The 27,241-nt window shown below is 44.6% G+C and overlaps 1 protein-coding gene across 3 annotated transcripts in view; it reads right to left on the reverse strand.

The window, feature by feature from the left end:
- Positions 1-1,220: 1,220 nt before the first annotated feature.
- LOC140717377 (uncharacterized) overlaps positions 1,221-27,241 on the reverse strand; it is a 42,571-nt gene continuing 16,550 nt past the window's right edge. For all 3 annotated transcript variants that reach the window (XM_073030900.1, XM_073030898.1, XM_073030899.1), the window contains exons 3-4: positions 14,752-14,923; positions 1,221-10,535 (exon numbers count right to left, since the gene is read on the reverse strand). In XM_073030900.1, the coding sequence (XP_072887001.1) occupies positions 9,289-10,535; positions 14,752-14,923 (1,419 nt within the window). In that variant the 3' untranslated portion in view covers positions 1,221-9,288. The remainder of the gene's footprint in view (positions 10,536-14,751; positions 14,924-27,241) is intronic.

Raw genomic sequence — 27,241 nt, forward strand, 5'->3', positions numbered from 1 at the left:
TTTTTCCCAGTTCAAAGACCCTCTTTCTCCATTCCCCCCTACAGTGTCCTGTGCTGTTTGTATCAAAGTTCTACAGATAAGACCATAAGACGTAGGAATAGAATTAGGCCATTTGGCCCATTGAGTCTGCCCCACCATTCCATCATGGCTGATTTATTATCCCTCTCAACCCCATTCTCCTGTCTTCTCCCCTCAACTTTTGATGCCCTGACTAATCAAGAATTTCTCAACCTTCACTTTAAATATACCTAATGACTTGGCCTCTGGCTAAAGAAATTCCTCCTCAAGGATGAAAGCTAAAGGAATTTAAAGTATTCCAAGTTTATTTCAGAACATAACTTTTTAATCTGCAGTTTTTAAAATTCTCGGGCAGGTTTTATACGATACCAGTTGTGAACTCCTACATGCAAAGCATTGGATTAATAATTGAAGTACTTGACACAGCTCAGCCCAAGACATGGAGAGCAGCTGAGGGAGAGGCTTGGCTTTGCTAATTACTCCTAACTGTGTCCTTTCTTTTACCTGCCTTTCTGTAAATATTGATCTTGGGTTAAAGTTTAAACAAGTATCAGTGGCAGGGGAAATTCATTCAAGATAATCTCTTTAATTCTCTTCTTAAGTCATAGTACCAGTGACTGAAAGAGAAGTGTGATGAATCAATTGTCTGCTGACTATAAACAGGACAGAAGAGGAAGCTACATGCGTCTCTGGGGATCACACACCACAAAGCAATCGCTGTCAGGGTTAACCGTTCACTTCCCCTTTCTCCAGTCCTGTCAGCATGAACATTCCTCAGAGTAGGCTGCACAGATAAGAAAAGACTCCGAACAGTTACAGCACAACTGGGGCCATTTGGCCAATCGTGTGTCTACTCGCCCCGGAACAAGTAATTCAGCCAGTCCTGATCCACTCAGTACCAAAGATTCTGTCCTAACAGATCCCCACCCAGCTGTCAAAAAGCAGCTCCATTCCTCCCACAAAGATGCATCTGAGACCCAAACTACTCACCTCCCGTTTGCTCCCATCACCTCTGGCCATTTTGCCAATGACATTCATGTTGTTCTCACATTCTCAAATGTCCTCAGTAAACTGTGTTCAAGATTGTTCGACTGTTTAATGCTATTCCCAGCACACAAGTGTGAAGGAGAACAAAGTAATTGTTATTCTCCAGCCCATACAGCACCAACAAAAAAACCACAATAATAAAAAAAACAACAAGATTTAAATAAATATATATATTTATACACATAAAATAGCTTATATACATTGATACATACAGCCTGATATGGAAACACCAATGCCCTTGTATGGGAAATGGCCCCATCCATCATTGATAAAGCCCTTCCAACCATTGAGCATGTCTACACAGAGCGTTGTCCCAGGAAAGCGGTATCTATCATCAGGGATCCCCACCACCCAGGCCATGCTCTCTTCTTGTCGCTGCCATCAGGAAGAAGGTACAAGAGCCTCAGGACCCACACCACCAGATTCAGGAACAGTATTACCCTTCAACCATCAGGCTCTTGAACCAAAGGGGATAACTTCACTCGCCCTATCACTGAAGTGTTCCCACAACCTATGGACTCACTTCCAAGGAGTCTTCATCTCATGCTCTTGCTACTTATTGCTAGTTTATTTATTATTAATATTTTTTCTGTTCTCATCTGCACAGTTTGTTGTCTTCTGCACTCTGGCTGAACGCCCCAGTGGGACAGTCTTTCATTATTCTGTTATGGTTATTATTCTATAGATATATAGACTACGTCCACAAGAAAATGAATCTCAGGGTTGTATATGATGACATATATGCACTTTGATAATAAATTTACTTTGAAGTTACTTTGAATGTCCATAAAGTGATGCTAGGCTTTGGTCGTACAAAAAGTGATTGACAGGACATGATAAGGTAATGGCTTTGAGGCCGGTCGGTGGAGGTCATTTACTGCTTGCGGAAGGTAAGTGCTTTTGAGCCTGGTAGTCGTGTCGTGGATGCTACGTAGCCTCTGGGACAACTAGTCCACAACCATAGCAGTTGGTGTCAAAAACGTAGTGACATTCGCGAGATGCCCCCCCTCCCCCCCGGCATGTCCTCAGACTGTTGGAGGACACAAACTGGTGCATTTCACTGTATGCTTCGATTCTCGATATACTTGTGACAAATAAAGCTAATCTTTATCAAACTCCTCACCCTTCCTCCAATGGGAGCAGACAATCTCTGAAGGGTATTGATAAAGGCTGGAGTCACCCGTCTTGTAAAAGCACTGCCCAGTAGGAAGTCGCAAACTACTTCTGTAGAAAACTTTGCCAAGAACAACCATGGTTAAGGAAAGCCCACGATCGCCCACGTGATACAACATGGCACATAACGAACAAACAAACAAAGGTGACCAACAGTGCAAGGATGTGGGCGACAGCCCACAAGTGTCACCACACTTTTGGTGCCAACGTATCATGCCCACAGCTCCAGCCTGTGGATCTTTGGACTGTGGGAAGAATATCAACAGTCACAGGGGGATCAAACAAACTCCTAACAGACAGCAGCAGGAATTGAACCCCCACTGATGCTGTAAAGCATTACTCTAGCCACTAGTACATTAATTAGAAAAAAAATCAGTTAATAATCTATCTGAAGCTTTTAAAATGCATCAGATTATCAGTAAAATTTATCAGGGTTGGAAGAGAGCTGCTGCTTTGTGGGTCAGGCCTCAGGGGTAGGGTGGTGCAGACCCAGAGGGCTTTTCTCATCGCAGAGCTCCCTCCACCTCACAGAATGCCCGCTGTGTACAGGGTACAGATGCACCAGAACAGGTGGCTACTGAGCCCAAGAATAAACAGCATCCAGAACCAATCAGCCCAGAGTGTTTCCCAGCCCACACAAATGAGATAACCCCACGTTCCTCCCAGTGATGATCACGTGGAAAACCCAAATGCCATTTGCCTATAGATTTAAAATGTGAACAAACGTCTTGCCTTGGATGGGAAATGAGAGGGCGCCAGGTTAGTTACCGCCTTATTGTTCACAGATTGCAGCTCCGTTCTTGTTTAATGCCAACAGGCAGTATTTACATTACTCATAACCAAACACACAAGGAAACACTGAGAAAATCAAATTTATAAAAGGCTCTGACACTTTCAACATGAGTGAGGAAGAAAAGAAATTAGCCAACTAAGCTTTCAATGATAATGGGGAACAGGTTCAAAAGTTCAAAGTAAATTTGAAATTTGAATTGCTTTTTCCACTAAGGTTGGGTGGGACTACAACCAGAGGTCATGGGTTAAAGGTAAAGGTGAGAAATTTAAGGGCAACATGAGGGGAAACGTCATCAGTCAGGGGGTCGTGGGAATGTGGAATGAGCTGCCAGAACAAGTGGTGCGTGGGAGCTTGATTTCATGCTGAAGAGACGTTTGGATAGGTACATGATATGGTCCTGCTGCAGGTCGATGGGAGTAGGCAGTTTAAATGGCTTTGGCATGGACTAGATGGGCTGAAGGGCCTGCTTATGTGCTGGACTTCTCTATGACTCTGTGTTTGTGCATATATCTCAGCATACACTAGTCAGAGGTTGGGCATCTGAAAGACCATCCCCAACACTAGGGAGCCTGGGGCCAGACAGATGTGTTCAGGAATTGGAGCAAAGGTTTTCGGCGCATAGCCTCTCAATATCTTCCCATTTATTGTGTATTTGTTGCACACCCACGCACTTGTGGATTATAGTTAATCTCCAAGCCTCTGTCTGACTGAATTGACCCATGTCCTCTAGTCTGAAACATTCCTTCTCACTCTCTACCACATCATTAATGCTTGTGTCATCATCATGTACAAATTCTATCATGCCCAACTTTTAATGTTTTAATGAATATAACATTATTTTTAATGTTATTTTGAATATAACATTATATTTGAATACAACATTAAATCCCAACTATTAATATCACAAAGAATAAGAAGCGTGTGGAATCTCTAATGGTGACCCTGGAATTTATCCATTTTTGTGCAGGTTTGCATCACAGCAGTTTGTTCGTCTAGGGGGTATGATTCTTGCTTTGGGATGCAAGAGGAAGATGTTCAAATTCCAGACCAGCCCTCCTTTTATTGTGAGCAGCTTTGAGAAAGGATGTGGCAGCATTGGAGAGAGTTCAGTGAAGATGAACAACAGGGCTCCCAACCTAGGGAGCATGGACTCTGTGCAATGGTATTGGTCCCTGGCATAGAAAAGGTTGGGAACCCCTGGTAAATAAGAAACATTCCTGGAATGAAGGACTAAACATATGAGATGCATTTGAAGGCTCTGGGTCAGTAGTCACTGCAGAACAAAGTGGGATCTCAATGAAACCTATCAAATATTGAAAAGCCTAGATAGAGAGCATATTTCCAATAGCGACCAGAAGGCACAGCCTCAGAATAGAAGGACTCCCCTTTAGGACAGAGATGAGAACCAGAGGGTGGTGATTCTGTGGAATTTGTTGCCACAGACAGCTGTGGAGGCTGTCATTGGGTATATTTAAAATGCAGGCTAATAGGTTCTTGATCAGTAAGGACATCAAAGATTACAGGGAGAAGGCAGAAGAATGGGGTTGAAAGAGATAATAAATCAGCCATGATCAAATAGTGGAGCAGACTCGATGGGCTGAGTGGTCTAATTCTGCTCCCGTGTCTTATGGTCACAGAGCTCTGACAGATATTTCAACTTTATACAATTCTAATCAAGCTTTACCCAAGAGAATGCTGCCTTAACTTCAGGATCTCCGCTGAGATATTGTATAAACAAAACTCACATGATGCTAGTTTACCTAAAAATAAATGCGCTGCTAGCACTGTTTCACTCTGAACAAACTCCCAATCTCTCAGTGTTGGGGGATACTCCTGCTCCACGTCCAATAGGTACAGCTTTGGGTGACAGGGTGGAGTGACATCTCAACGTAGGAGGTGTGAGGCACTCTTTCCCCCCACTAGCCTGCAGGTCGCTTTGGGCAAATTGCCTGCTTGGCAGACAATCTCTGAAGAGATTTGATAACGGTTGGGGTCACCCGTCTTGTAAACACACTGCCCAGAAGGCGGCAGTGGTAAACCACTCTTGTAGAAAAATTTGCCAAGAACAATCATAGTCATGGAAAGACCTTGATCACGTACATCATACGACATGGCACAAAATGATGATGACAGTTTGGCAGTGAGGTGCCCCATGGTGGGGGGGCACCAACTCAGCTAACGTGGGGGCTTGGAGCAGAAGTCTAAAACCCCAGCAACTTGGTCGTCACACCTCATTGGATAAATACTCAGACCAATGCACACACACACAAAATGCTGGAGGAACTCTGCAGGCCAGTCAGCATTCATGGAAATGAACAAACAGTCGATGTTTTGGGCTGAAACCCTTTTTCAGGACTGGAAAGGAAGGGGGAAGATGCCAGAATAAAAAGGTGGGGGGGGGCGGAACAGAAGAAGGAGATGGGTGAAGCAAAGTGGTTTAAAAAGGAAAAGGAAAGGGGCTGGAGATGAAGGAATCTGAGAGTGGACCACGGGAGAAAGGGAAGGAGGAGGGGCACCATGGGGAGAAAAGACACACTCTACAAGGGTATTTTTGAGCATTGAGATGTTTGTGAGATAATGTAGAAATGCAACCATTCTGAAGCATTGACAAGGAACATGGCAAATTTTGCACTGCCCTGATAAGAATGGGAGCGGAAGAAGATGGGTGAAGCCAAGTGGTTTAGAAAGGTAAAGAGCTGGAGATGAAGGAATCTGATAGGAGAGGAGAGTGGCCTGTAGGAGAAAGGGAAGGAGGAGGGGCAGAGTGAGGTGACAGGCAGCTGAGAAGATGCAAGGGGCCAGAGTGGGGAGTAGAAGAAGAGGGGAGTGGGAGGAACAACTTGTTTTACTGGAAGGAGAATCTATATTCATGTCATCAGATTGGAGGGTATGCAGAAGAAAGATTAAGTATTGCTCCTTCACCCCAAGGGTGGCCTCATTGTGGACGGGTTGGAACGGGAAAGGGAGTGAGAATTAAAATGTCGGGCCATCAGGACATTCCGCTTTTGGGAGATGAAGCTGCGGTGGTTATTGTGCCATCAGTTTGGAGGCTACCCAGGCAGAATAGTTTTCATGCCATCAGACTGATAATGATCAGCCTTCATATTGAATTTTTTTTCAGCATCTGCTCATTGCAAGCAAGAGCAAAAGCTGTTGTCCTCAAGAAAATGGTGGGGAGCTGCCTTCTCAAACCGAATCCTTCCGGTGAAGGTGCTCCCACAGTGAATAGGGGTGTTGTTCTAGGATCCAGACCCAATGACAGCTCGAAGGGGAAAATCAGGATACGATGGTGGTCTTCATGCTCACGATAGAGGTCTGAGGCTTGGAAGTGCAGCTAAGACAGTCCAGGTAAAATAAGATAAGCTTGATTTGTCACATGTACATCACAGCACACAGTGAAATGCGTCATTTGCGTCAATGGCCAACACAGTCTGATGATGTGCTGGGGGCCAACAAGAAGTTCCACCAACACAGCATGCCCACCACTTCCCAACCCTATACTGTAGGTCTTTGGACTGTGGGAGGAAACCAAAGCGATCATGGGGAGAACATACAAACTCCTTACAGACAGACGTGGCAATTGAACTCTGGTTGTTGGCACCGTAAAGCGTTACGCCAACCGCTGCACTACTGCGCCACTCCGCGCAAGTACAATCTGAAACTGGTTCACATAGCAGCCACTACGTGCGAGTGTCGGAGGATCGGGAGGTCATTCGAGTGGCTGCAGAGTCCTGCGTGGTGTTGAGTTTGAGAGACATCCAGGTAGGTGCGGGGCATTCCCTCTCGCTCCCAAAGTGCCTCGTGGGCCAGTGATTCGCTGCCCCAGGATACCCCGCTTCTGACCTACTTCTCAATAATATTTATGAATCCTTCCCCCAACACAAAATTTTACTGCTGAAGCTTCAGCCAGCTCTTCCTCACACAGCCAGCCTCTGCTGTTCACCCACCCTGCAGAAAGAAGCCAGCCACGAGAGCAGAAGTGAGTGCTGAAACACAGCCAGCTGGTATTGGCCAGTTCTGGCTGTAATTCAGCTTTCAGAGTTCCCTCTGCTCAGGCAGTGCGCAGTCAGCTTGGTTAAATATTCACTCAGGCCTCAAAACACCATGTATTGCCCAGAGAAAACAGCATTACATCAATGTACAACGGAAACACGGCTATTAAGAACAGAAACCAGAACAAGGAATACAAAGAGAAAATAAACAGAAGATTTTCTGCAGATGTTGGAAATTAAAAGTAACACACACAAACTGCTGGAGGAACTTAGCAGATCAGGCAGCATCTATGAAGGGGAATAACTAGTCTATGTTTTGGGCTGAGACCCTTCATCAGGACTGGGAAGGAAGGGCAGAAGCTAGAATAAATTGGGGGAGGAGAAGTGCAAGGTGATGGATGAGACCAGGTGAGAGGGAAGGCTGGTGGGTGGATGGGGGAAGGAGTGTGAAGTGAAATGCTGGGAGGCGAGAGGTGGAAGAGGGCTGGAAAAGGTTGTATCTAATTGGAGAGGAGAGTGGAACATGTGAGATAGGGAACGAGGGGGGCAAGGAGCGGTAATGGGTGGGTGAGGAGAGAAGGTCAGAGGGGAGCCAGAACAGGAGACAGAAAAGAGAGAAAGGGGCGGGATTACTGAAAGTTCGAGAAACCAATATTCATGCCATCAGGTTGGGGGCTATCCAGAAAGAATACGAGGTGTTGCTCCTCCAACCTGAGTGTAGCCTCAATGTGGCATTATATATGTAAATTATGTATTTTTGCTTATTTAAGTAATTACAGGTTATAGGCAAACATACATTAACTGCTTATGTCATCACACTAACACCTTATATGGGGGTGCCACATTTAAAGTAAACTCCCAATAGCTTCTTTGAATTAATTTACTGCTTTGAAGTTACAACACTTTAACAGTATCCAGTTCAGATGAAGGGTCTTGACATGACTGCTGAGTTCCTCCAACAGAGAGAGAGAGTGTCTGTGTTAGTTACTCCAGATTCCAGTGTCACTCACCTCAGTGAAAAGAGAAGTAACTAGACCTTCCCTGGCAGTCAGGTTCAGACAACAGGTGAGGGAATCTGGAGAAATTACAGCAGACATTCCATTCACTCTGCTTCTAACGTTTATACAATTTAACTGCTGATCATACTATAGGGATAAGTTTATTAGAAATATAAACATGGTCTAAATCAATACACAGTTTTAAATATACTCCAGATCAACACAAGCTCCAAATAGTTTTGTGACCAAACCAGAGGGTTAGTTAACAATTTTTTTTAGTTCTTAACCTTGCCGTTTCTTTAGCACTCTTGCCTGTTTTTAAAAATGAGGCAGAGTTGCTAGCTCGCCACTCAGCTCAGCATGGGTGGAAGGAAGGAGCTGGCCAGATTCAAACCCGGGGTCACACGCAGATGCCACTACACCACCGGCAAGCTACAACTCAACATTCGCAGTGGGTATAGCTCTCAGTACAACCACAAAAGAGAACAATCGCCAAGATAGTGTAAATGGTCCGCCGTTTATAAAAAGGTCAACGACTAGAATTAAAGCCAACTCTTAAATAGGTTTGTTGTGGTATGGATTTAAATATAAAACATTGTAAACTAAAGCTGATAGCATTACAATATAGGTTTAGCTTAAATTCCTTTACAAGATAACAATGTGTAGAAACAGCTGTTTAATTCCATGTATTAGTTACATATTTAAAGTACAATTAAAACAGTATTTTCAATAACTAAAATCCTGTTACGTGGTCTTATACCTGAAAGATCTAGGTTTCTTTCCCCTCCTTCGCTGCCTAACGTGCTTTAGTACTTTTAGAATTTTTGTTACTGTTTTACGAGTGTTCCCTTTTGCAAGTCTAGTCAGAAGACATGACAAGAGAGCAAATTCTCTCCCAGTAGCAACATGATGGGGGACGTCCAGGCAGTGACTGACCACTCACAGCTTCCAGATGCACTGGTGGGGCAGCAGGAACGTGGCCACCCACACAAAAGCTCACCAGCAAGTCATGTAGCAAAAATGGCACTCCAGCAGCAGAATATCAAATTAAATCCAAGACAATTAAACTGACATTTCACATCAGCATCATAAAACAACGGCCTTTCTGCTGCCAATCCTAAACCGGAGGCCTCCCAGTGTCCACTATGGCTTTTGCGGTGTGGCAATTAAACACGTTATTCCCTGTTGTGTGTGGGCGACGTTCCTCCATTGCAATTGGTAGATACCATGTAGTCCATAAATACCTGGTACACCCCAAGGCAGTGGGTTACTCTTTCAGAAGACCAAGTTTTTTCAAAGCCTCTTTGTGGTCCTTGTTGGAGGGCCCTGGTGGGACTGCTTGCACGTTCAGTCCCTTGGGCGGAGATTTGGCCGAGATGTGCCGTATTCTTATTGGGAAAAATTTCCCAGATGGCTTCTCGGATGGCACCTTATCCAGAGGGGCTCCGTGCCGGGCAGACAGATCGATCTCTGAGCAGATTGACATGGGCCTTGGTTTAGAGACTTTTTTCTGACCTGGAACACCGGCAGTGCCAATGATGGAGCCAGCCTGCGTCAGGTCAGGGTACGGATTCACCTGGTTATCACCTGATGCACCAAACCGCTTCAGGCTGCTGGATTTACCGGAGCCCAGTGGCCAGTGCGGTAAGCTGACATTTCTCACGTGGCCTTCATTTAAATTTGTGGATCTTTTGACAGTGGGCAATGTCTTGCTGGTGCCAGCGCTCAGGGCAGTGTTGGATGGCATCAGATGTGGGCTGGGTAGAATGCTCTCATTGGAGGCACTAAACCTCTTCAAGTTGTTTGATTTGGCAGCTGGCAGCTGCCAGTGTAGCCTTTTCCCATTATCTGGGCCCTTGCTTGGTTTCTCAGCTGCCAGCCTCATGCCAGGACCCGCAGCGCTGGCAACTGGGTGGCTGGTATCAACACGCAGACCTCTTGGACTGTGATGCTTGCTTTGTGTCACATCTGTCTCGGGGTGACTGCCTTTCTCCCCGTCGTCCCCGGCGCCCAACTGACCATTGGCTGCTCTCACGAAGTCCGAATGGCCCCACTTGCAGCTTCCTGTCTCCGTTAGCAACCCCAGTTTGGCCAAAGCCTCCATCCGGATCTGCTGCGCCTCGCCCTCACTGACACCGTCCTTGGATACCCCGTTGTTTCGCTGAGCATCTTTTGGACCTTTCAGAAGACCCGGAGGATGCAGCCCAGGGTCACTTCTCTTGAAGCTTTTCAGTATGATGTTGGGGGGAAGTTTCCCAGGTTTCGGAGCAGTCGGAGGGCCCAACTTCACCTTGTCATTCCTGGATTCCACCGACAGATGAACTGGTGTCGGGAGGGACCTTTGCCAAATTTCTTCAGTGCTGGTCTCCGGACCAAGGCTGTCACCACTAGGCTCCAAGCTGTACTTGGGAAGTGAATTCAATCCAGAATTTCCCTCTTCCACCTGTGGGGACGGTGAATTGCTGCTATCCTCGTGGAACGGTGAAACTGCCCGTGGAAATTTTCCAGCAGCCTCTGTTCAGGAACAAACAAGATTGTTAGAAATGCTCCAATAATTACAGATTGTGAATTAAAATTCATCAAGTCCAAGTTTAATTATCATTCAACTGTACATGAATACAACTGATCAAAACAGCAAAACAATTCAAAAGCACGGATCCTAATGTAACCTCTGAAAAGTAATTATCATCAAGCCTCGTCACACACTAATTATACACTCAGTGGCCACTTTATTAGGTAACCCCTGTACCTAATAAAGTAGCCACTGGGTGTATGTTTGTGGTCTTCTGCTGTTGTAGCCCGTCCACCTCAAGGTTCAACATGTTGTGCATTCAGAGATGCTCTTCTGCACGCCACTGTTGTAACGCGTGGTTACTTGAGTTACTGTCGGCTTGAACCAGTCTGTCCATTCTCCTCGGACCTCTCGCATTAACAAAGTGCTTTCATCCGCAGAACTGCCGCTCACCGGATTTTTTTTTTTGTTTTTCGCACCATTCTCTGTAAACTCCGGTGACTGTTGTGTGTGAAAATCCCAGGAGATTTGCTGTTTCTGAGATACTCAAACCACCCCGTCTGGCACCAACAGTCATTCTCCAGTCATCATCACTTAGATCAAGTCACTTCCTTCCTCATTCTGATGTTTGGTCTGAGCAACAACTGAACCTCTTGAGCTTGCCTGCATGCTTTTCTGCATTGAGTTGCTGCCACACCATTGGTTGACTGGGTATTTGTATCAACAAGCAGGCATAGAGGTGTTCCTAATAAAGTGGCCACTCAGTGTTGTTTGGACAATATTTTGGTTGTTTTTATTCACGTACATTCTATCAAATGATTCCGTAAGATAACAAGTAGGATTATATTAAAAAAACAGGATGTTATGCAATTCACCCACAATTGAGAGCACAGCTCTTTATAAGCAAACATGCAGTGGAGTGAAGTTGACAAATGAAGAAGAACTTGTTTTAAAGTATTCTGAATACTTTCAGTCATTGCTTCAGACACTGGAATTGAGATCACCTGCTGAATTATTCAAACCTCAATGGCCTTGCACCTTATTGTTTGCCTACAGTGCACTTTCCCTGTAACTTTCACACTTCATTCTGCTCTTGTACGTTTTCCTTTGTACTAACGCAGTGAGAATGAACGGCATACAAGTTTTTCCTCTGTACCTCGACTATAATCCTCCAAGAGGACCACAACCTTGTCGGAGGGCTTGCTTGCCTCAATGACCCGCCATGGTGGCTGGAGTCAGGGCTTTATGCTTTGGTAGGGTCACCCATGCCAAACAGGTCAAAGGGTAGAGGTCAGTGGTCCACCGATGCTCTGGGTTTGGGGGTTCAGCTCAGGTTGACCCTGACTGGTCAAACAAAACAACAAAGAAGAATCCTTCTTTATCTGTGTGCAACAGTATCTTCTTCTTCAGCTGTCCATCAATTTTGGATGATAACTGAGGCCTGGGCAAGGTTGTATGGAAGACCAGTAGTTGCCCATGCTGCAAGTCTCCCCTCTCCACACCACCGATGTTGTCCAAGGGAAGGGCAAGAGCCGATACAGCTTGGCACCAGTGTCGTCGTAGAGCAATGTGTGGTTAAGTGCCTTGCTCAAGGACACAACTCGCTGCCTCAGCTGAGGGCGAACTAGCAACCTTCAGATCACTAGACTGATGCCTTAACCACTTGGCCATGCAACAGCATGGGCAATCAGAGATAGAGGACCTTCATTGGTGCCCTAAACGCACCTGCATAACAGGCAGTAAGTGGCAATAATAAACCAATTTACCTATTAGTCTGTTATACTGCATGGCTCTTCTGCCCAACTCATACGCTGACCACAGCATCCTCCCAGTTAGGCAGTTGCCCACATTTGGCACATAACCCTCCAAGTCCCTCCCCTCCTTATACCTATCCATATGCCACTTAAGCTTGCAATTCCTACCAGCCTCAATCACTTCCTCTGGCAGCTCATTCCAGGAACTCACCTCTGTGTAAAGTAGTTAACTCGCAGGTCTCTTTTGAATTTCACCCCTCCTACCTGGTGCCTGTGCCTTCAAGCTTTGGAATCTCCAGCCCTGGGGAAAAGACTGACTGCCCACTTTGTCCACAGCCCCCCGTGAGGTCAGTCCTCATTCTCCTGAGCTCCAGGGAGTAAAGACCTAGCAAGGCTAACCCAGTACACAGGCCTCACCAATGACTCATAAGCTGCAATATAATGCCCCCCGGTTTCAAACTCAGTCCCCTGACTGACGAAGGCCAGCATGCTAAATGACTTCTTCACCACCTTGTCCAGAAAACTTCAATTATTTCTCCTACTTCATTCCCCAAGAGGAACAGTTAAACTCTTACCCCTGTTCAATGCAACTCACCAGCAGTGAGCTTCCGATTTAACAATCTACAAACATCAGGAATAACTTGAACAAAACTGTTCCTTATTTCAATTTACCTTTTGTTTTGCCAAAGTTATTAATTGTACCATTTCTCTACATTTCTATTATATCATTTTGTTGCTGTTCCTCTCCACACCTCGCAGTGCATGAGGCAGCAACCTTGCCATTACTTTAGCATTTCTGTCCGTGTTTTTTATGAGGCCGAGTTGCCAGGTCAATGCTCAACCCAAAACAGATGGGAAGTGTGCAAGGAGTGGGCTGGACTTGAACCCAGGACCGCTCGCCTCGAAGTTTGGTGTGGATGCCACTATACCACCAGCTGGCCAATAATATAAAACACTATTCTATAATAATGGCAGGTTATGGGGAGATGGCAGAGGAATGGGGTTGGGGGAAAATAAATCAACCATGATCATACAGCAGAGCAGACTTGATGGACCAAATGGCCTAATTCTGCTCCTATCTCTTATGGTCATTTAATAGTTAGGGAACTCCTATTTAGCACAGTGCCTGAGATCCATTATTGCCATTCATTCTTTTGCGTTGAAAGTGTTCACCAGTGAAAATTCACACTGTTAGTTAACCTGAAATAAGGTCATCTTCAGAAGCACAACAAAACAAAAACACCAACAACAATCATGACCAGGACAGTGAGAGGGCTCTGAATGGAAACGTTGGTCAATCATGTTTGGGGAAGAAAAGGTCAGGGAGTGGGTCACTGAGAAATGAATTATTTTACAGGCACACAACTTCCCTTTGCATCAGGGAGGACCGATTCCCCAAGGCACTGAGGAAATCGAACAGCCCGCTGATTTCTCCAGTGCTCAGGTGTTTATAGTAGGAAAACTCTACCTTGTGGCCAAACAACCAAACCCAGCCACCGTCTCACTGCCGTCACGAACCGGGCTGGACACTTCCAACCAATGTAGCAACTTGCAGAAGAACTCCACTGATTGAAAGGGCCTTGACCCAAAATCCTGTTTATCCCCCTCCACAGATGATGCCTGACCTGTTGAGTTCCTTCAGCATTTTGTATGGGTTACAGAGGAGCACCCAAGTTTATCGTCTCCAATTACTACCATCAGTGAGGAGGTATAGGAGCCAGAAGGCCCACACTCAGTGCTTCAGGAACAGCTTTTTCCCCTCTGCCATCAGATTCCCGAATAGTCCATGAACACGACCTCACTGGTTTTGCTCTCTTTTTGCGTGACTTGTATAATTTATTTAATATATACACTCCGTAGCCTACTCATTAATGAAAATATCCAATCAGCCAATCATGTGGCAGCAACACAATATACAAAAGCAAGCAGCCGTGGTCAAGAGGTTCAGTTGTTGTTCAGATCAAACATCAGAATGGGGAAGAAATGTGATTTAAGTGACTTTGACTGTGGTGCCAGACGGGGTGGTTTGAGTATCTCAGAAACTGCTGATCTCCTGGACCTTTCATGCACAACTGTCTCTAGGGTTTACAAAGAATGGTCAAAGAAACAAAAAAAACATCCTGTGAGTGGCAGAGCAAAAATGGCCTGTTAATGAGAGAGGTCAGAGGAGAATAACCAGACTGGTTCAACCCGATAGGAAGGCGACAGTAACTCAAATAACCATGTGTTACAACCATACACAGAAGAGCAGCTCTGAAGGCACAACGTGTTGGATCTTGAAGTGGATGGGCTACAGCAGCAGGGGACTACACGGGGCTCCCTTCCGTTACCAAACAAAGTGGCTACTGACTGGATTTCTTATTATCATCTATATTATACTTCATGTACTGCTGCCACAAAAGAACAAGCTTCACGTCATGTCAGTGATAATAAACCTGACTCTGATCTCTAAGCAAAGCCTTACCTGCAGTTTGGAAATAGGGGTTTTCAGGACGAGGTGGGGGATGATTCCCGTTCTCAGTGGATACAGTTTCAGTTTCTCCCAATTCCTCCACATAAAAGGAATCAATCGTCTCTTCAAAGAACATCAAACATTCCTTCTCTTCCACCGAAAGGTCATTCCAAGAATCATCGCTCTGTTAACAGAAAATGCAGACCTTTAGCTCACTGGCATGAGTCAAAGGAGGTAAAATTTATTTGTTCATTTAGTTATTGAGGCACAATGCGAAATAGGCCCCTCCAGCCCTACGAGACACATTGGCCAGCAATCCACAATTTAATCCCAGCCTAATTGTGGGACAATTTACAACGACAAATTAACCTACCAACTGCTATGTCTTTGACCACACAGCCACAGGGAGAAGGTACAGACTCCTGACAGGCAGCAGTGGCAGGAATTGAACCCAGGTTGCCTGTACTGTAATGCATTGTGCCACCCCGGAATTCACCCAGATGGGCAATTGATGAGGCTTGAAATTTTGCAAGTCATAAATCAGAGAATCTTCCCCAGTCTGATCAAACTGGCTTAACACACAACCACCTCCCACACCACTCTGTAGACTCTGACTACACTTCCCACAGCCTCCGTAAAGCTGCACTCATATGGGTACTGTGCAAAAATCTTTTATATATAGCCCTAGTTGGATACATGTCTGTAAGACTTTTGCACAGTATGGTAAACAAAGACCCCACCCATCCCAGACAGTCTCTCATAGAAACATAGAAAACCTACAGCACAATACAGGCTCTTTGGCCCACAAAGTTGTCCCTAACTTAGAACTACCTAGGCTTCCTCATAGCCCTTCTAAGCTTTTCTAAGAAGCCTTTCTAAGTTTCTGGTATCCATCCAGGAGTGTCTTAAAAGACCCTTTCACTTCCGCCTTCACCACTGCTGCCGGCAGCCCATTCCACGCACTCACCGCTCTCTACGTAAAAAACCTACCCCTGACATCTCCTCTGTACCTACTTCCAAGCACCTTAAAACTACGCCCTCTCGTGCTAGCCATTTCAGCCCTGGGAAAAAGCCTCTGGCTATCCACACGATCAAAGCCTCTCATCATCTTGTACTCCTCTATCAGGTCACCTCTCATCCTCCAACACTCTAAGGAGAAAAGGCTGAGTTCACTCAACCTATTCTCATAAGGCATGCTCCCCAATCCAGGCAACATCCTTGTAAATCTCCTCTGCACCCTTTCTATGGTTTCCACATCCTTCCTGTAGTGAGGCAACTAGAACTGAGCACAGTACTCCAAGTGGGGTCTGACCAGGGTCCTATAAAGCTCCAACATTACCTCTCAGTTCTAAAACTCAATCCCATGATTGATGAAGGCCAATGCACCATATGCCTTCTTAACTACAGAGTCAACCTGCGAAGCAGCTTTGAGTGTCCTATGGACTTTGATCCTCCACACTGCCAAGAGTCTTGCCATTAATTCTATATTCCCCCATCATATTTGACCTACCTATATTCTCCCATCATATTTGACATATCTTTAACTGGGCCTGCAAGCAGATACCACCAGGTGCAAGCACAGCTTCTACCCTGCTGTTAGAAAATTACTAAATGGTGCCCTATAGAAGATGTTCTATAGGTCAGTTGTGGAGAGTGCCCTCTTCTTTGTGGTGGCGTGTTGGGGAGGAAGCATTAAGAAGAGGGATGCCTCGCGTCTTAATAAGCTGGTAAGGAAGGCGGGCTCTGTCGTGGGCAAAGTGCTGGAGAGTTTAACATCGGTAGCTGAGCGAAGGGCGCTGAGTAGGCTACGGTCAATTATGGAAAACTCTGAACATCCTCTACATAGCACCATCCAGAGACAGAGAAGCAGTTTCAGCGACAGGTTACTATCGATGCAATGCTCCTCAGACAGGATGAAGAAGTCAATACTCCCCAATGCCATTAGGCTTTACAATTCAACCGCCAGGACTTAAGAACTTTTTAAAAGCTATTATTAATGCTTTTTGAGATAGTGATTTAGATGCATATCATATTTTTTACTGAGTTAAGTATTGTATGTAATTAGTTTTGCTACAACAAGTGTATGGGACATTGGAAAAAAAAAGTTGAATTTCCCCATGGGGATGAATAAAGTATCTATCCATCTATCTATCTATCTATCTGTGCTATAGGGTACCCACCTCATTGTGATCTTGCACCTTATAGTGCATGTGCACTGCACTTTGCATAACTGTGACACTTTATTCCGCATTGAGTTGTTGATTTTCCTTCTACTGTGTCAGAGAACTGTTGCAATAAATTGATGTAGATCAAGGAAAGACAAACAGGTTTGTCCACAGTACTTTGATACACGTGACAGTAATAAACCAACTGACCCACCTCTGAATAACCTGCCTGAGCCATCACTCAGACTTAAATATTCCCCCTCAGCACAAAAGTTGAGCAGAACTCAGATTTTTACTTATTTGAGATACAGCACAGAATAGACCCTTCTGATCCTTCGAGTCTCATGGCCCCCGATTTAACCCTAGCCTAATCACGGGGCAACTTACAATGACCAATTAACCTACCAAATGGTAGGTCTTTGGATTATGGGAGGAAATGCATGCAAGAACATACAAACGCAGGGAGAACATACAAGCTGGAATTGAACCCGGGTCGCTGGTACAGTACTATAAAATGTTGTGCTAACCACTATGTTACCATGTCTCCCCTGTATCCAATTTTACCCCTTGCAATTGAAATGATCCTTAAATCCCTTTCCTGCTCTTTGTTTCACTGGCCTCAGTCCCTTCAAACAAGTGGGCAAACTGAAATGCCTCCCACTCACCTCTCTGAACTATGTCCAGTTTATCAACGTCAGCAACACAAAGTCCACCCCTCACGATGGCAAGAATAACAATATGCCCACAAATCAGAAGAGAACGGAGAACCATATTCATATAGATAATATTCATGGACTAGCACAGCAGCTAGGAGGTCACTTGGTCTATCTAGTGTGCACTTCCCTTTTAAAATGAGATCACAGCAGCCCCCTTCCTCCAAGGACTGATCTCAACCCCTGTCATTGCTGATTAACTTGACTCTGAAAACTCATACTTGTGCACAAATAAAATATGATTCAAGAACAAGAACAGCTCAGCCCCAGAACCAAAATGTTCTGAAGTTTGAACAAAGAAATGGCTTTGTTTTAAAATACAGATATTCACTTGTTAAATACAGGTAGTGACCAATTGGTAACTTTGTGACCTACAAGTATCTGGGAGTACAGTTGGACGAGAAGCTAGACTGGACTGCCAACACAGATGCCTTGTGCAGGAAGGCACAGAGTCGACTGTACTTCCTTAGAAGGTTGGCGTCATTCAATGTCTGCAGTGAGATGCTGAAGATGTTCTATAGGTCAGTTGTTGAGAGCGCCCTCTTCTTTGTGGTGGCGTGTTGGGGAGGAAGCATTAAGAAGAAGGACGCCTCACGTCTTAATAAGCTGATAAGGAAGGCGGGCTCTGTCGTGGGCAAAGTACTGGAGAGTTTAACATCGGTAGCTGGGCGAAGGGCGCTGAGTAGGCTACGGTCAATTATGGAAAACCCTGAACATCCTCTACATAGCACCATCCAGAGACAGAGAAGCAGTTTCAGCGACAGGTTACTGTCGATGCAATGCTCCTCAGACAGGATGAAGAGGTCAATACTCCCCAGTGCCATTAGGCTTTACAATTCAACTGCCAGGACCTAAGAACTTTTTTTTTTTTTTTTAAAGCTATTATTAATGCTTTTTGAGTTAGTGATTTAGATGCATATCATATTATTACTGAGTTAAGTATTGTATGTAATGAGTTTTTGCTACAACAAGTGTATGGGACATTGGAAAAAATGTTGAATTTCCCCATGGGGATGAATAAAGTATCTATCTATCTATCTATCTATCTATTCCTTACTTGCATGATCAATCACACATCAGTAATACCAGTACAAATAGCCAACAGAATATAAACGTTAGAGGCCAATAATACTTCAGTACAGTGACTGACCCAGGAATCCTTTGTTTGCATCCTTATTTTGTTTTGGTGTGACAAATGGCTCTGTTCCCCTGCTGTGCAAAGGGAATCTATGTTCTTCAAAGACTGCACACTATCTGTAAGTTATCCTTGCGTGGACATTGTCTTAACCCTTGCCTTGCTGCAACTTCCACAAAGGAGTCCAGATGCTGTTAGAGTGCACAGAGCAGCGGATAGCAGTTTCAACCAAACTCTAGCTCTTTGAAACAACAGATGTCCATTGCCAAAACCAGACGACTTCCACATCATTTTAATACATTGTCATTTCTGAAATGTGGTAAACAAGGTTAAAAAATTGTATCAATCTGGGAATTCCAGTCAATGCTTCCAGGGAATTAGTTTTACATTAGTTCCAAGTCTATTTCTACAGCTCCCTGAAATTTGCACATGTAGGGTGGATAAAGCAGACATCGTGCGTTAAGTACAAAGCAAAAAGTTGGGAAGTCGTGTTGCAGTTTTGTAAGACTTTGGTTGGGCTAGATTTAGAGTATCAGCTGCGGCTCCACTCTGCACATTACAGAAAAAATGCGGAGGATTTGGAGAGGGTTCAGAAGATGTTTAACCGTATGTTGTCTGGATTGAAGGGCATGGACTACAAGAAGAGGTTGGACACCTTGAGTTGTTTCCTCTGGAGTGGAGCCCGGGGGTGGGAGGACAGGGTTGACTTGTATCCTTCAATGTACATATGATAAGTATACGAATCTGAAAGTTTAGTTATGGAGATGGGGATGGAAGGAGTGTACAGGAATTGGTGAGCTTCAATTACAAAGAGTAACAGTCCCTACCAGTAACAGCAGGTTTGACTTAAAAAGGCCAGTACTCCAGTTTCAATACTTCTGCAGGAACTGGGAATGGCCACACTCTAAAAAGCCTGTTCCACTATTTGTGGCTGATCTGCAGTTTAAATACTCCTTGATTTCATATCCCTTACCACTCTCACATCAAAAATAAATTCAGAGATTTTGCAGTTTGCAAGTCTTTTGGCAACAGTAACACTCAAAATGCTAGAGGAACTCAGGCAGCGCCTATGGAATAAACAGTCGATGTTTATGTTCAGGCCAAGACCCCTCATCAGAATGGAGGGTTTATTCCCCTCCATAGATGTTACTTGACCTGCTGAGTTCCTCCAGTATTTTTGTGTGTGTTGCTCTGGATTGCCAGCACCTCAAAATTCAAGATTGTTTATTGTTATTCTTTAGTACAGGAGAACACAATTTTACTCTGGATCCGATCCAGCATGAGGGAAAAAAGCACAATAACCATAACAAACTCGAGAAAATCTGCAGATGCTGGAAGTCTAGAGCAACACACACAAAATGTGGGAGGAACTCAGCAGTTCAGGCAGCATCTCTGGAAAAGAGCAAAGGGCGGAGACCCTTCTTTGGGACAATAAGCATAAAGAACTCAATTAAAAAAAGGACAAAAACAGAATCCTCTGTGTTTATATTTCTTAGACATTTTTATTATTCCTTGGTATCTCTGGGGAAGAGCAACATTAGACTGTTACAACATTCCAGATGGTTCCTTTGGTCACCCCAAACGCTGACTCCATTTCTTTGTCCCCACCCTGGGAACAAGAAGTTCTTCAGTCAGACCATCCCTTATCTCATACTTAAGGAAATACCAACCTAACCAACAAGCTCAGTTAACAATGCCTCATATTGTTTGAGAACGTCAAGTGGCTTTGGAGATGCAGCAAGTCACCACCTGGATCTGGGGCCTCACCCACTGAGAATCTCTCGTTGCTATTGCTAGCATCTAGTTACATGAAGACAATTTTAAAATACAGATAAACATGAAAGACTGCCTCATAACAAGCCTATTCTTTCATTTTTTTCTCCCCCTCAAAGCAAAGTTCAGAGAAAATGTATTATCTAAGTATACACTGTACATGTCCCATATACTACCCTGAGATTCATTTTCTTGCTGGCATTTGCAGGAAAATAAAGAAATACAATATTATTTTATGGAAAATTACAAAGACTGACTAACAATGTGCAAAGGTGACAAACTGCGCAAACAAAAATACTGAAATTAAGAGTTGTAATGAGTTCTTGAAAGTTGTTTGTAGAACCAGTTCATGGTAGTGTTGAGTGAAGCTATCCACACTGGTTCAGGACCCTGATGGCTGTTGGGTAATAACTGTTCCTGAACCTGGTGGTGTGGGACCTGAGGCTCATTGTGGTGACTGAAGTTATCCACACTGGTTCAGGACCCTGATGGCTGTAGGGTAATAACTGTTCCTGAACCTGGTGGTGTGGGACCTGAGGCTCATTGTGCTGAGTGAAGTTACCCATGCCGGTTCAGGAGCCTGATGGCTGTAGGGTAATAACTGTTCCTGAACCTGGTGGTGTGGGACCTGAGGCTCATTGTGGTGGGTGAAGCTATCCACACTGGTTCAGGACCCTGATGGCTGTAGGGTAATAACGGTTCCTGAACCTGGTGGTGAGTGAAGTTATCCATTCTGGTTCAGGAGCCTGATTGCTGTAGGGTAATAACTGTTCCTGAACCTGGTGGTGTGGGAACTGCGGTTCATTGTGGTGACTGAAGTTATCCACACTGGTTCAGGACCCTGATGGCTGTAGGGTAATAACTGTTCCTGAACCTGGTGGTGAGTGAAGTTATCCATTCTGGTTCAGGAGCCTGATGGCTGTAGGGTAATAACTGTTCCTGAACCTGGTGGTGAGTGAAGTTATCCACACTGGTTCAGGACCCTGATGGCTGTGGGGTAATAACTGTTCCTGAACCTGGTGCTGTGGGACCTGAGGCTCCTGTACCCTCCTGCCAGTGGTAGTAGTGAGAAGAGAGCATGGCCTTGATAAAGGTCCTCGATAATGGATACTGCTTTCCTGTAGCAGAGCTCCATGTAAATATGCTCAGTGGTGGGGAGGACTTTGTCTGAGATGGGCTGGGCTGCAACCACCACCTTCTGTAGCCTTTCCCATTCCCGGATATCGGTGTTTCCATACCGGACCATGATGCACTGAGTCAGGATACACTCCACTGTGCATCTACAGAAGCTTGTCAAAGTTTTTGGTGACATGGCAAATCTCTGCAAACCTCAAAAAAGTAGGGGCTGCTTCTTTGTCACTCAGTCTTTCTTACACGTTCCAGAATACTTCATATTCTATACAATACTGCAATAATTAGACTGCAATTTTCAGACTACTACTTGAATTTTCCAGAATTCTTCACAGGATTTCTGCAACAGGTACAGTATACTTGCTGTTTGTTATAAAAGCCAGCGCCAATTTGATCAAACCGATAATCTTCTCTTGGCTGCAAATCGGTGAAATGTTTTCCACCAGGATTGGGAATCAGCAAATGGACTGGAGTGGTCTTCATTGATTACAGTGTCCTCCACCACAAACAGGTTATAATCCATTATCCACCCACATAAGTAGCTTGACACCCCATCCTCAACTGTTCAGACTGATCTCGCCCTCTCTGCAAGTGCTTCCACCCCCCTTAGACAATGCCAACCAACCTCTCACCTCATGGATCGAAGGTTGGTGAGCTTCAGCAGTAGAGTCTGGAGAAGCAACTGACTGTTTATTCTCCCCCAAAGATGGTACCTGACCTGCCCATTTCCTCCAGCATTTTGTGTGTACTGCACCTCAGCCAGTGACCAGTGAACCTACAGGAGATACCTAATGCGTCACTGACAGCACCAGAGGAACAGGTTCTTCCACATTCTCAGAATAGAGAGAAAAAGATCACTGTTTTCCAAAACAACATATCTATTATGAAATATTTGGAAGTGCCGTCACAGCAGGAGATTGCAACAAGAGATTATGGGGAGCTGAGCTGTGAATACAGCCTAGTCCATCAAGTAAATTTACCACACCTTCATTGAGTATTGTTAACACTTTCCAGCAGCTAATTTAAACAAGCATCCCCTCACACCCTTCACAATCCCCTCTCCCCACCCCCATCAGGCAGAAGATTGAGAACGTTTACCATCGGAATCGGGTTTAATAGCACTGGCGTATGTGAATTATTTACTGTAATTCACAACTTTTTTCTCTCTATTATCATGTATTGCATTTGTACTACTGCTACGAAGTTAACTAAATTCACAAGATGTGCTGGTGATATACCATGGCATATATTGCTTATATGTATTAATCAGTTAAATTAAATAAGTACTGCAAAAAAATAGGAAATAAAAAGTAGTGAGGTAGTGTTCGTGGGTTCAATGTCCATTCAGAAATTGGATGACAGAGATGAAGAAGCTGTTCCTGAATTTGAGTGGGTGCCTTTAGGCTCCTGTACCTACTTCCTGATGGCAGCATGTCCTGGGTAATGGAGGTCTTTAATGACAGACACTGCCTTGCTGAGGCATTGCTTGCTGAAGGTGACCTGGATACCAGGCTCAAGGACAGCTATTATCCCACTATTATCAGACCTTAGAATGGATATCTTCTTGTGAAAGAAAAACTCTTCATCTCCTCATCATGGCCCTTTAACATTGTCTACCTGCACCACACTTTCTTTGTATTAATACTATATTGTGGACTCTGTTGTTTTTCATAACCACCGCAAGTTTTTTTTTGCTTAACCCTCTCTTCTCATTGCCGCCATCAGGAAGGTGGTACAGGAGCCTTAGGACTCACACCACCAGGTTATTACCCCTCAACCATTAGGCTCTTGAACCAGAGGCGATAATGTCACTCAATTTCACTTGCCCCATCACTGAAATGCTCCCACAACCAAAGATTCACTTCCAAGGACTCTTCAACTCATGCTCTCGATATTTATTGAATTGCTTGAATTTCCAGCATCTGCAGATTTCCTCATGTTCTCAATATTTATTGCTTATTTATTAATTATTTTTATTATTTCTTTCTTTTTGCATTTGCTCAGTTTGGTGTCTTTTACACTTGGGTTGAACATCCTAGTTGGGCAGTCTTTCATTGATTCTGTTATGGTTATTATTCCATGAATTTATTATGTATGCCCACAAAAAGGTGAATCTCAGGGTTGTATATGGTGACATGTATGGACTTCGTTAATAAATTTACTTTGATGTACGTACATGGCCATCTGACGTCACCTTTCTGAAAGGTCTGTGAATACTGCCTATTCATTTGTATTATTTATGTTTATAATTTAAAGTGGTTTTATATATTTGCATTGCACTGCTGCAGCAAGACGATTTTCACATCATCTGTGTCCATGATAATAAATCTGATTCTGATGTTGTGGAATTCAGCAGGTCAGGCAGCATCTATGGAGGAGACGTTCCAGGCCGAGACATTTCATCAGGAAAGGAAGGAGAGATGTCAGAGTAAGGTGAGTGAGGGGAGGAAGATGTACAAGGTGTAAGGTGATAGGTGAATTTTTTTGGGGGGGGAAGAGGGATGAAGTCTATTGGTGAAAGATAAAGGGTTGGAGAAAGGTAAATCTGATTGGAGAGAACAGAAGACTATGGAAGAAAGGGAAGGGGGAGGAGCCCCAGTGGGAAGTGATGGGCTGGTAAGGGGATAAGGTGAGAGAGAAAAATGGGAATGGGGTATGGTGAAGGAGAGAAGGGGGGCATTTACCAGACGTTTGAGAAATTGATGTTCATGCCATCAGGTTTTAGGCTACCCAGACAGAATACAAAGTGTTGCTCCTCCAACCTGAGTGTGGCATCATCCTAGCAGTAGAGGCGGCCATGGGTTGACATGTCGGAATGGGAATGGGAAGTAGAATTGAAATGGGTGGCTACTAGGAGATCCTGCTTTTTGTGTCGGACAGAGTGAAGGCACTTGGTGAAGCTGTCACCAACTCTCAAGGGCAATCGCAAGGTGGCCATTTCAATTCTTACTTCCACTCCCCCCACCTTCTTACTCTGATTTCTCCTGTTCCTTCCCGGTTCCAAAGAAGGCTCTTGGCCCAAAACATTAACTGTTTATTCATTTCTATAAATGCTGCCTGACCTGCTGAGTTCCTCCAGCATTTGTTTGTGTTGCTTTGGATCTCCAGCATCTGCAGAATCTCGTGTTTGTGATTCTGATCCGTCTGATTGGCCAGATTCAGATTTAATATCAATGGCGTATGTCATGAAATTCACTGTGTTACGGCAGCAGTAGATTGCAATGCACAAGAAAGCTGTAACTTACAGTAAGAAATATATAACTATTAACCAACAATTGTTGTGTCATCAGCTAACTTATAGATGGAATTTGAGCTATGTCTGGTCACACAATCATAGGTGTAGAGAGAGAAAGGCAATGGGATAAGCACACATCCTTGAGGTGCACCAGTGCCAATTGGCAGTGAGGAGATGTTATTTCTGATCTACAGTCCTGATGAGGAAGTTAGGATCCAGCTGCAGAGCCCCAGGTTTTGGAGCTTGTTGCTCAGTATTGAGGGTAAGATGGTGTTGAATGCTGAACTGTATTCAATGAACAGCAAGCTTAATGTAGGTATTGCTAATGTCCAGGTGATCCAATGACATGTGGAGAGCAAGTGAGATTGCATCTGCTGAGGATCTATTGTGGCGAAAGGCAAAAGGTAGTGGATGGTGGTCCTTGCTCAGGCAGGACTTGATTGTGGTGAGACAAGGTTTCTCCACTGTATCTCAGATATGTCTCAACTTTAAACCAATTGCCAATCCAGAACACGAATGTCTGGGGCAAAGTCAGAAATTCAAACACTGACTTGTTAATTTCAAGATCCATTCAGGAAGGAGAACTTCCATTCCACCCACTTCTCTCTGCTAGCAGCCCCATTCAGGACCACTTTGCCATTCTCTTGTTTGAACCAATACAATATTTGCATTTAAAACTCCTTGCACACAGACTGATCTGTAACTGGACCTTGGACTTTTTGACCGAAAGTCCACAGTCAGTCCGTGTTGATTGAAACATCTCTAGCTCCATCACTCTGAGCACCAGCACTCCCCAGGACTGCCTTCAACCCATTGTTGATCACAGTGCTGACACATGACTACACTGCTGAATCCAGTACAAACGGAATCATCAAGTTCACTGATGACACAACAGTAGGTGGCCTCATCAACAGCGACGACAAGATGGCATACAGAGAGGAGGAGGAGCGGCTGGTAAAACAGTGCAAGCACAACAGTTTGAGTCTCAACGTGGACAAGACCAAAAAGATGATTGTGGACTTTAGGAAGGTGCAGTCTGATCATTCCTCACTGCACTGCACATTGTCTCCCCCTCTCACTCTCCCTCTGTTACTCACACACACGTTGTCTCCCTCTCTCTGTTACACACACACACACACACACACACCCCCCGTCTCCCTCTCTGTTACACACACGCACATTGCCTCCCTCTCTCACTCTCCCCTCTGCTGCACACACACTACTCCTCCGTGGAGAGAATTAGGGGAACTAAGCTTCTGGAAGCATACATAACAGACCATCTCACCTAGTCCCCGAACATCACCCCTTTGGACAGCAGCATCTCCACTTCCTGAGGAGATTGAAGCCACATCCCCTCCCCCACATTTTAAGCGATTTTTACGGGAGCGCCATTGAGAGTTTATCACGTCACCATCTGGTATGGGAATAGATAGATAGATAGATAGATAGATAGATAGATAGATACTTTATTCATCCCCATGGGGAAATTCAACTTTTTTCCAATGTCCCATACACTTGTTGTAGCAAAACTAATTACATACAATACTTAACTCAGTAAAAAATATGATATACATCTAAATCACCATCTCAAAAAGCATTAATAATAGCTTTTAAAAAGTTCTTAAGTCCTGGCGGTTGAATTGTAAAGCCTAATGGCATTGGGGAGTATTGACCTCTTCATCCTGTCTGAGGAGCATTGCATCGATAGTAACCTGTCGCTGAAACTGCTTCTCTGTCTCTGGATGGTGCTATGTAGAGGATGTTCAGAGTTATCCATAATTGACCGTAGCCTACTCAGCGCCCTTCGCTCAGCTACCGATGTTAAACTCTCCAGTACTTTGCCCACGACAGAGCCCGCCTTCCTTACCAGCTTATTAAGACATGAGGCGTCCCTCTTCTTAATGCTTCCTCCCCAACACGCCACCACAAAGAAGAGGGCACTCTCCACAACTGACCTATAGAACATCTTCAGCATCTCACTACAGACATTGAATGATGCCAACCTTCTAAGGAAGTACAGTCGACTCTGTGCCTTCCTGCACAAGGCATCTGTGTTGGCAGTCCAGTCTAGCTTCTCGTCTAACTGTACTCCCAGATACTTGTAGGTCTTAACCTGCTCCACACATTCTCCATTAATGATCACTGGCTCCATATGAGGCCTAGATCTCCTAAAGTCCACCACCATCTCCTTGGTCTTGGTGATATTGAGACGCAGGTAGTTTGAGTTGCACCATATCACAAAGTCCTGTATCAGTTTCCTATACTCCTCCTCCTGTCCATTCCTGACACACTCCACTATGGCCGTGTCATCAGCGAACTTCTGCACATGGCAGGACTCCGAGTTATATTG

The sequence above is a fragment of the Hemitrygon akajei genome, chromosome 27 (genome assembly GCF_048418815.1).
Source record: "Hemitrygon akajei chromosome 27, sHemAka1.3, whole genome shotgun sequence".
NCBI lineage: Eukaryota > Metazoa > Chordata > Chondrichthyes > Myliobatiformes > Dasyatidae > Hemitrygon > Hemitrygon akajei.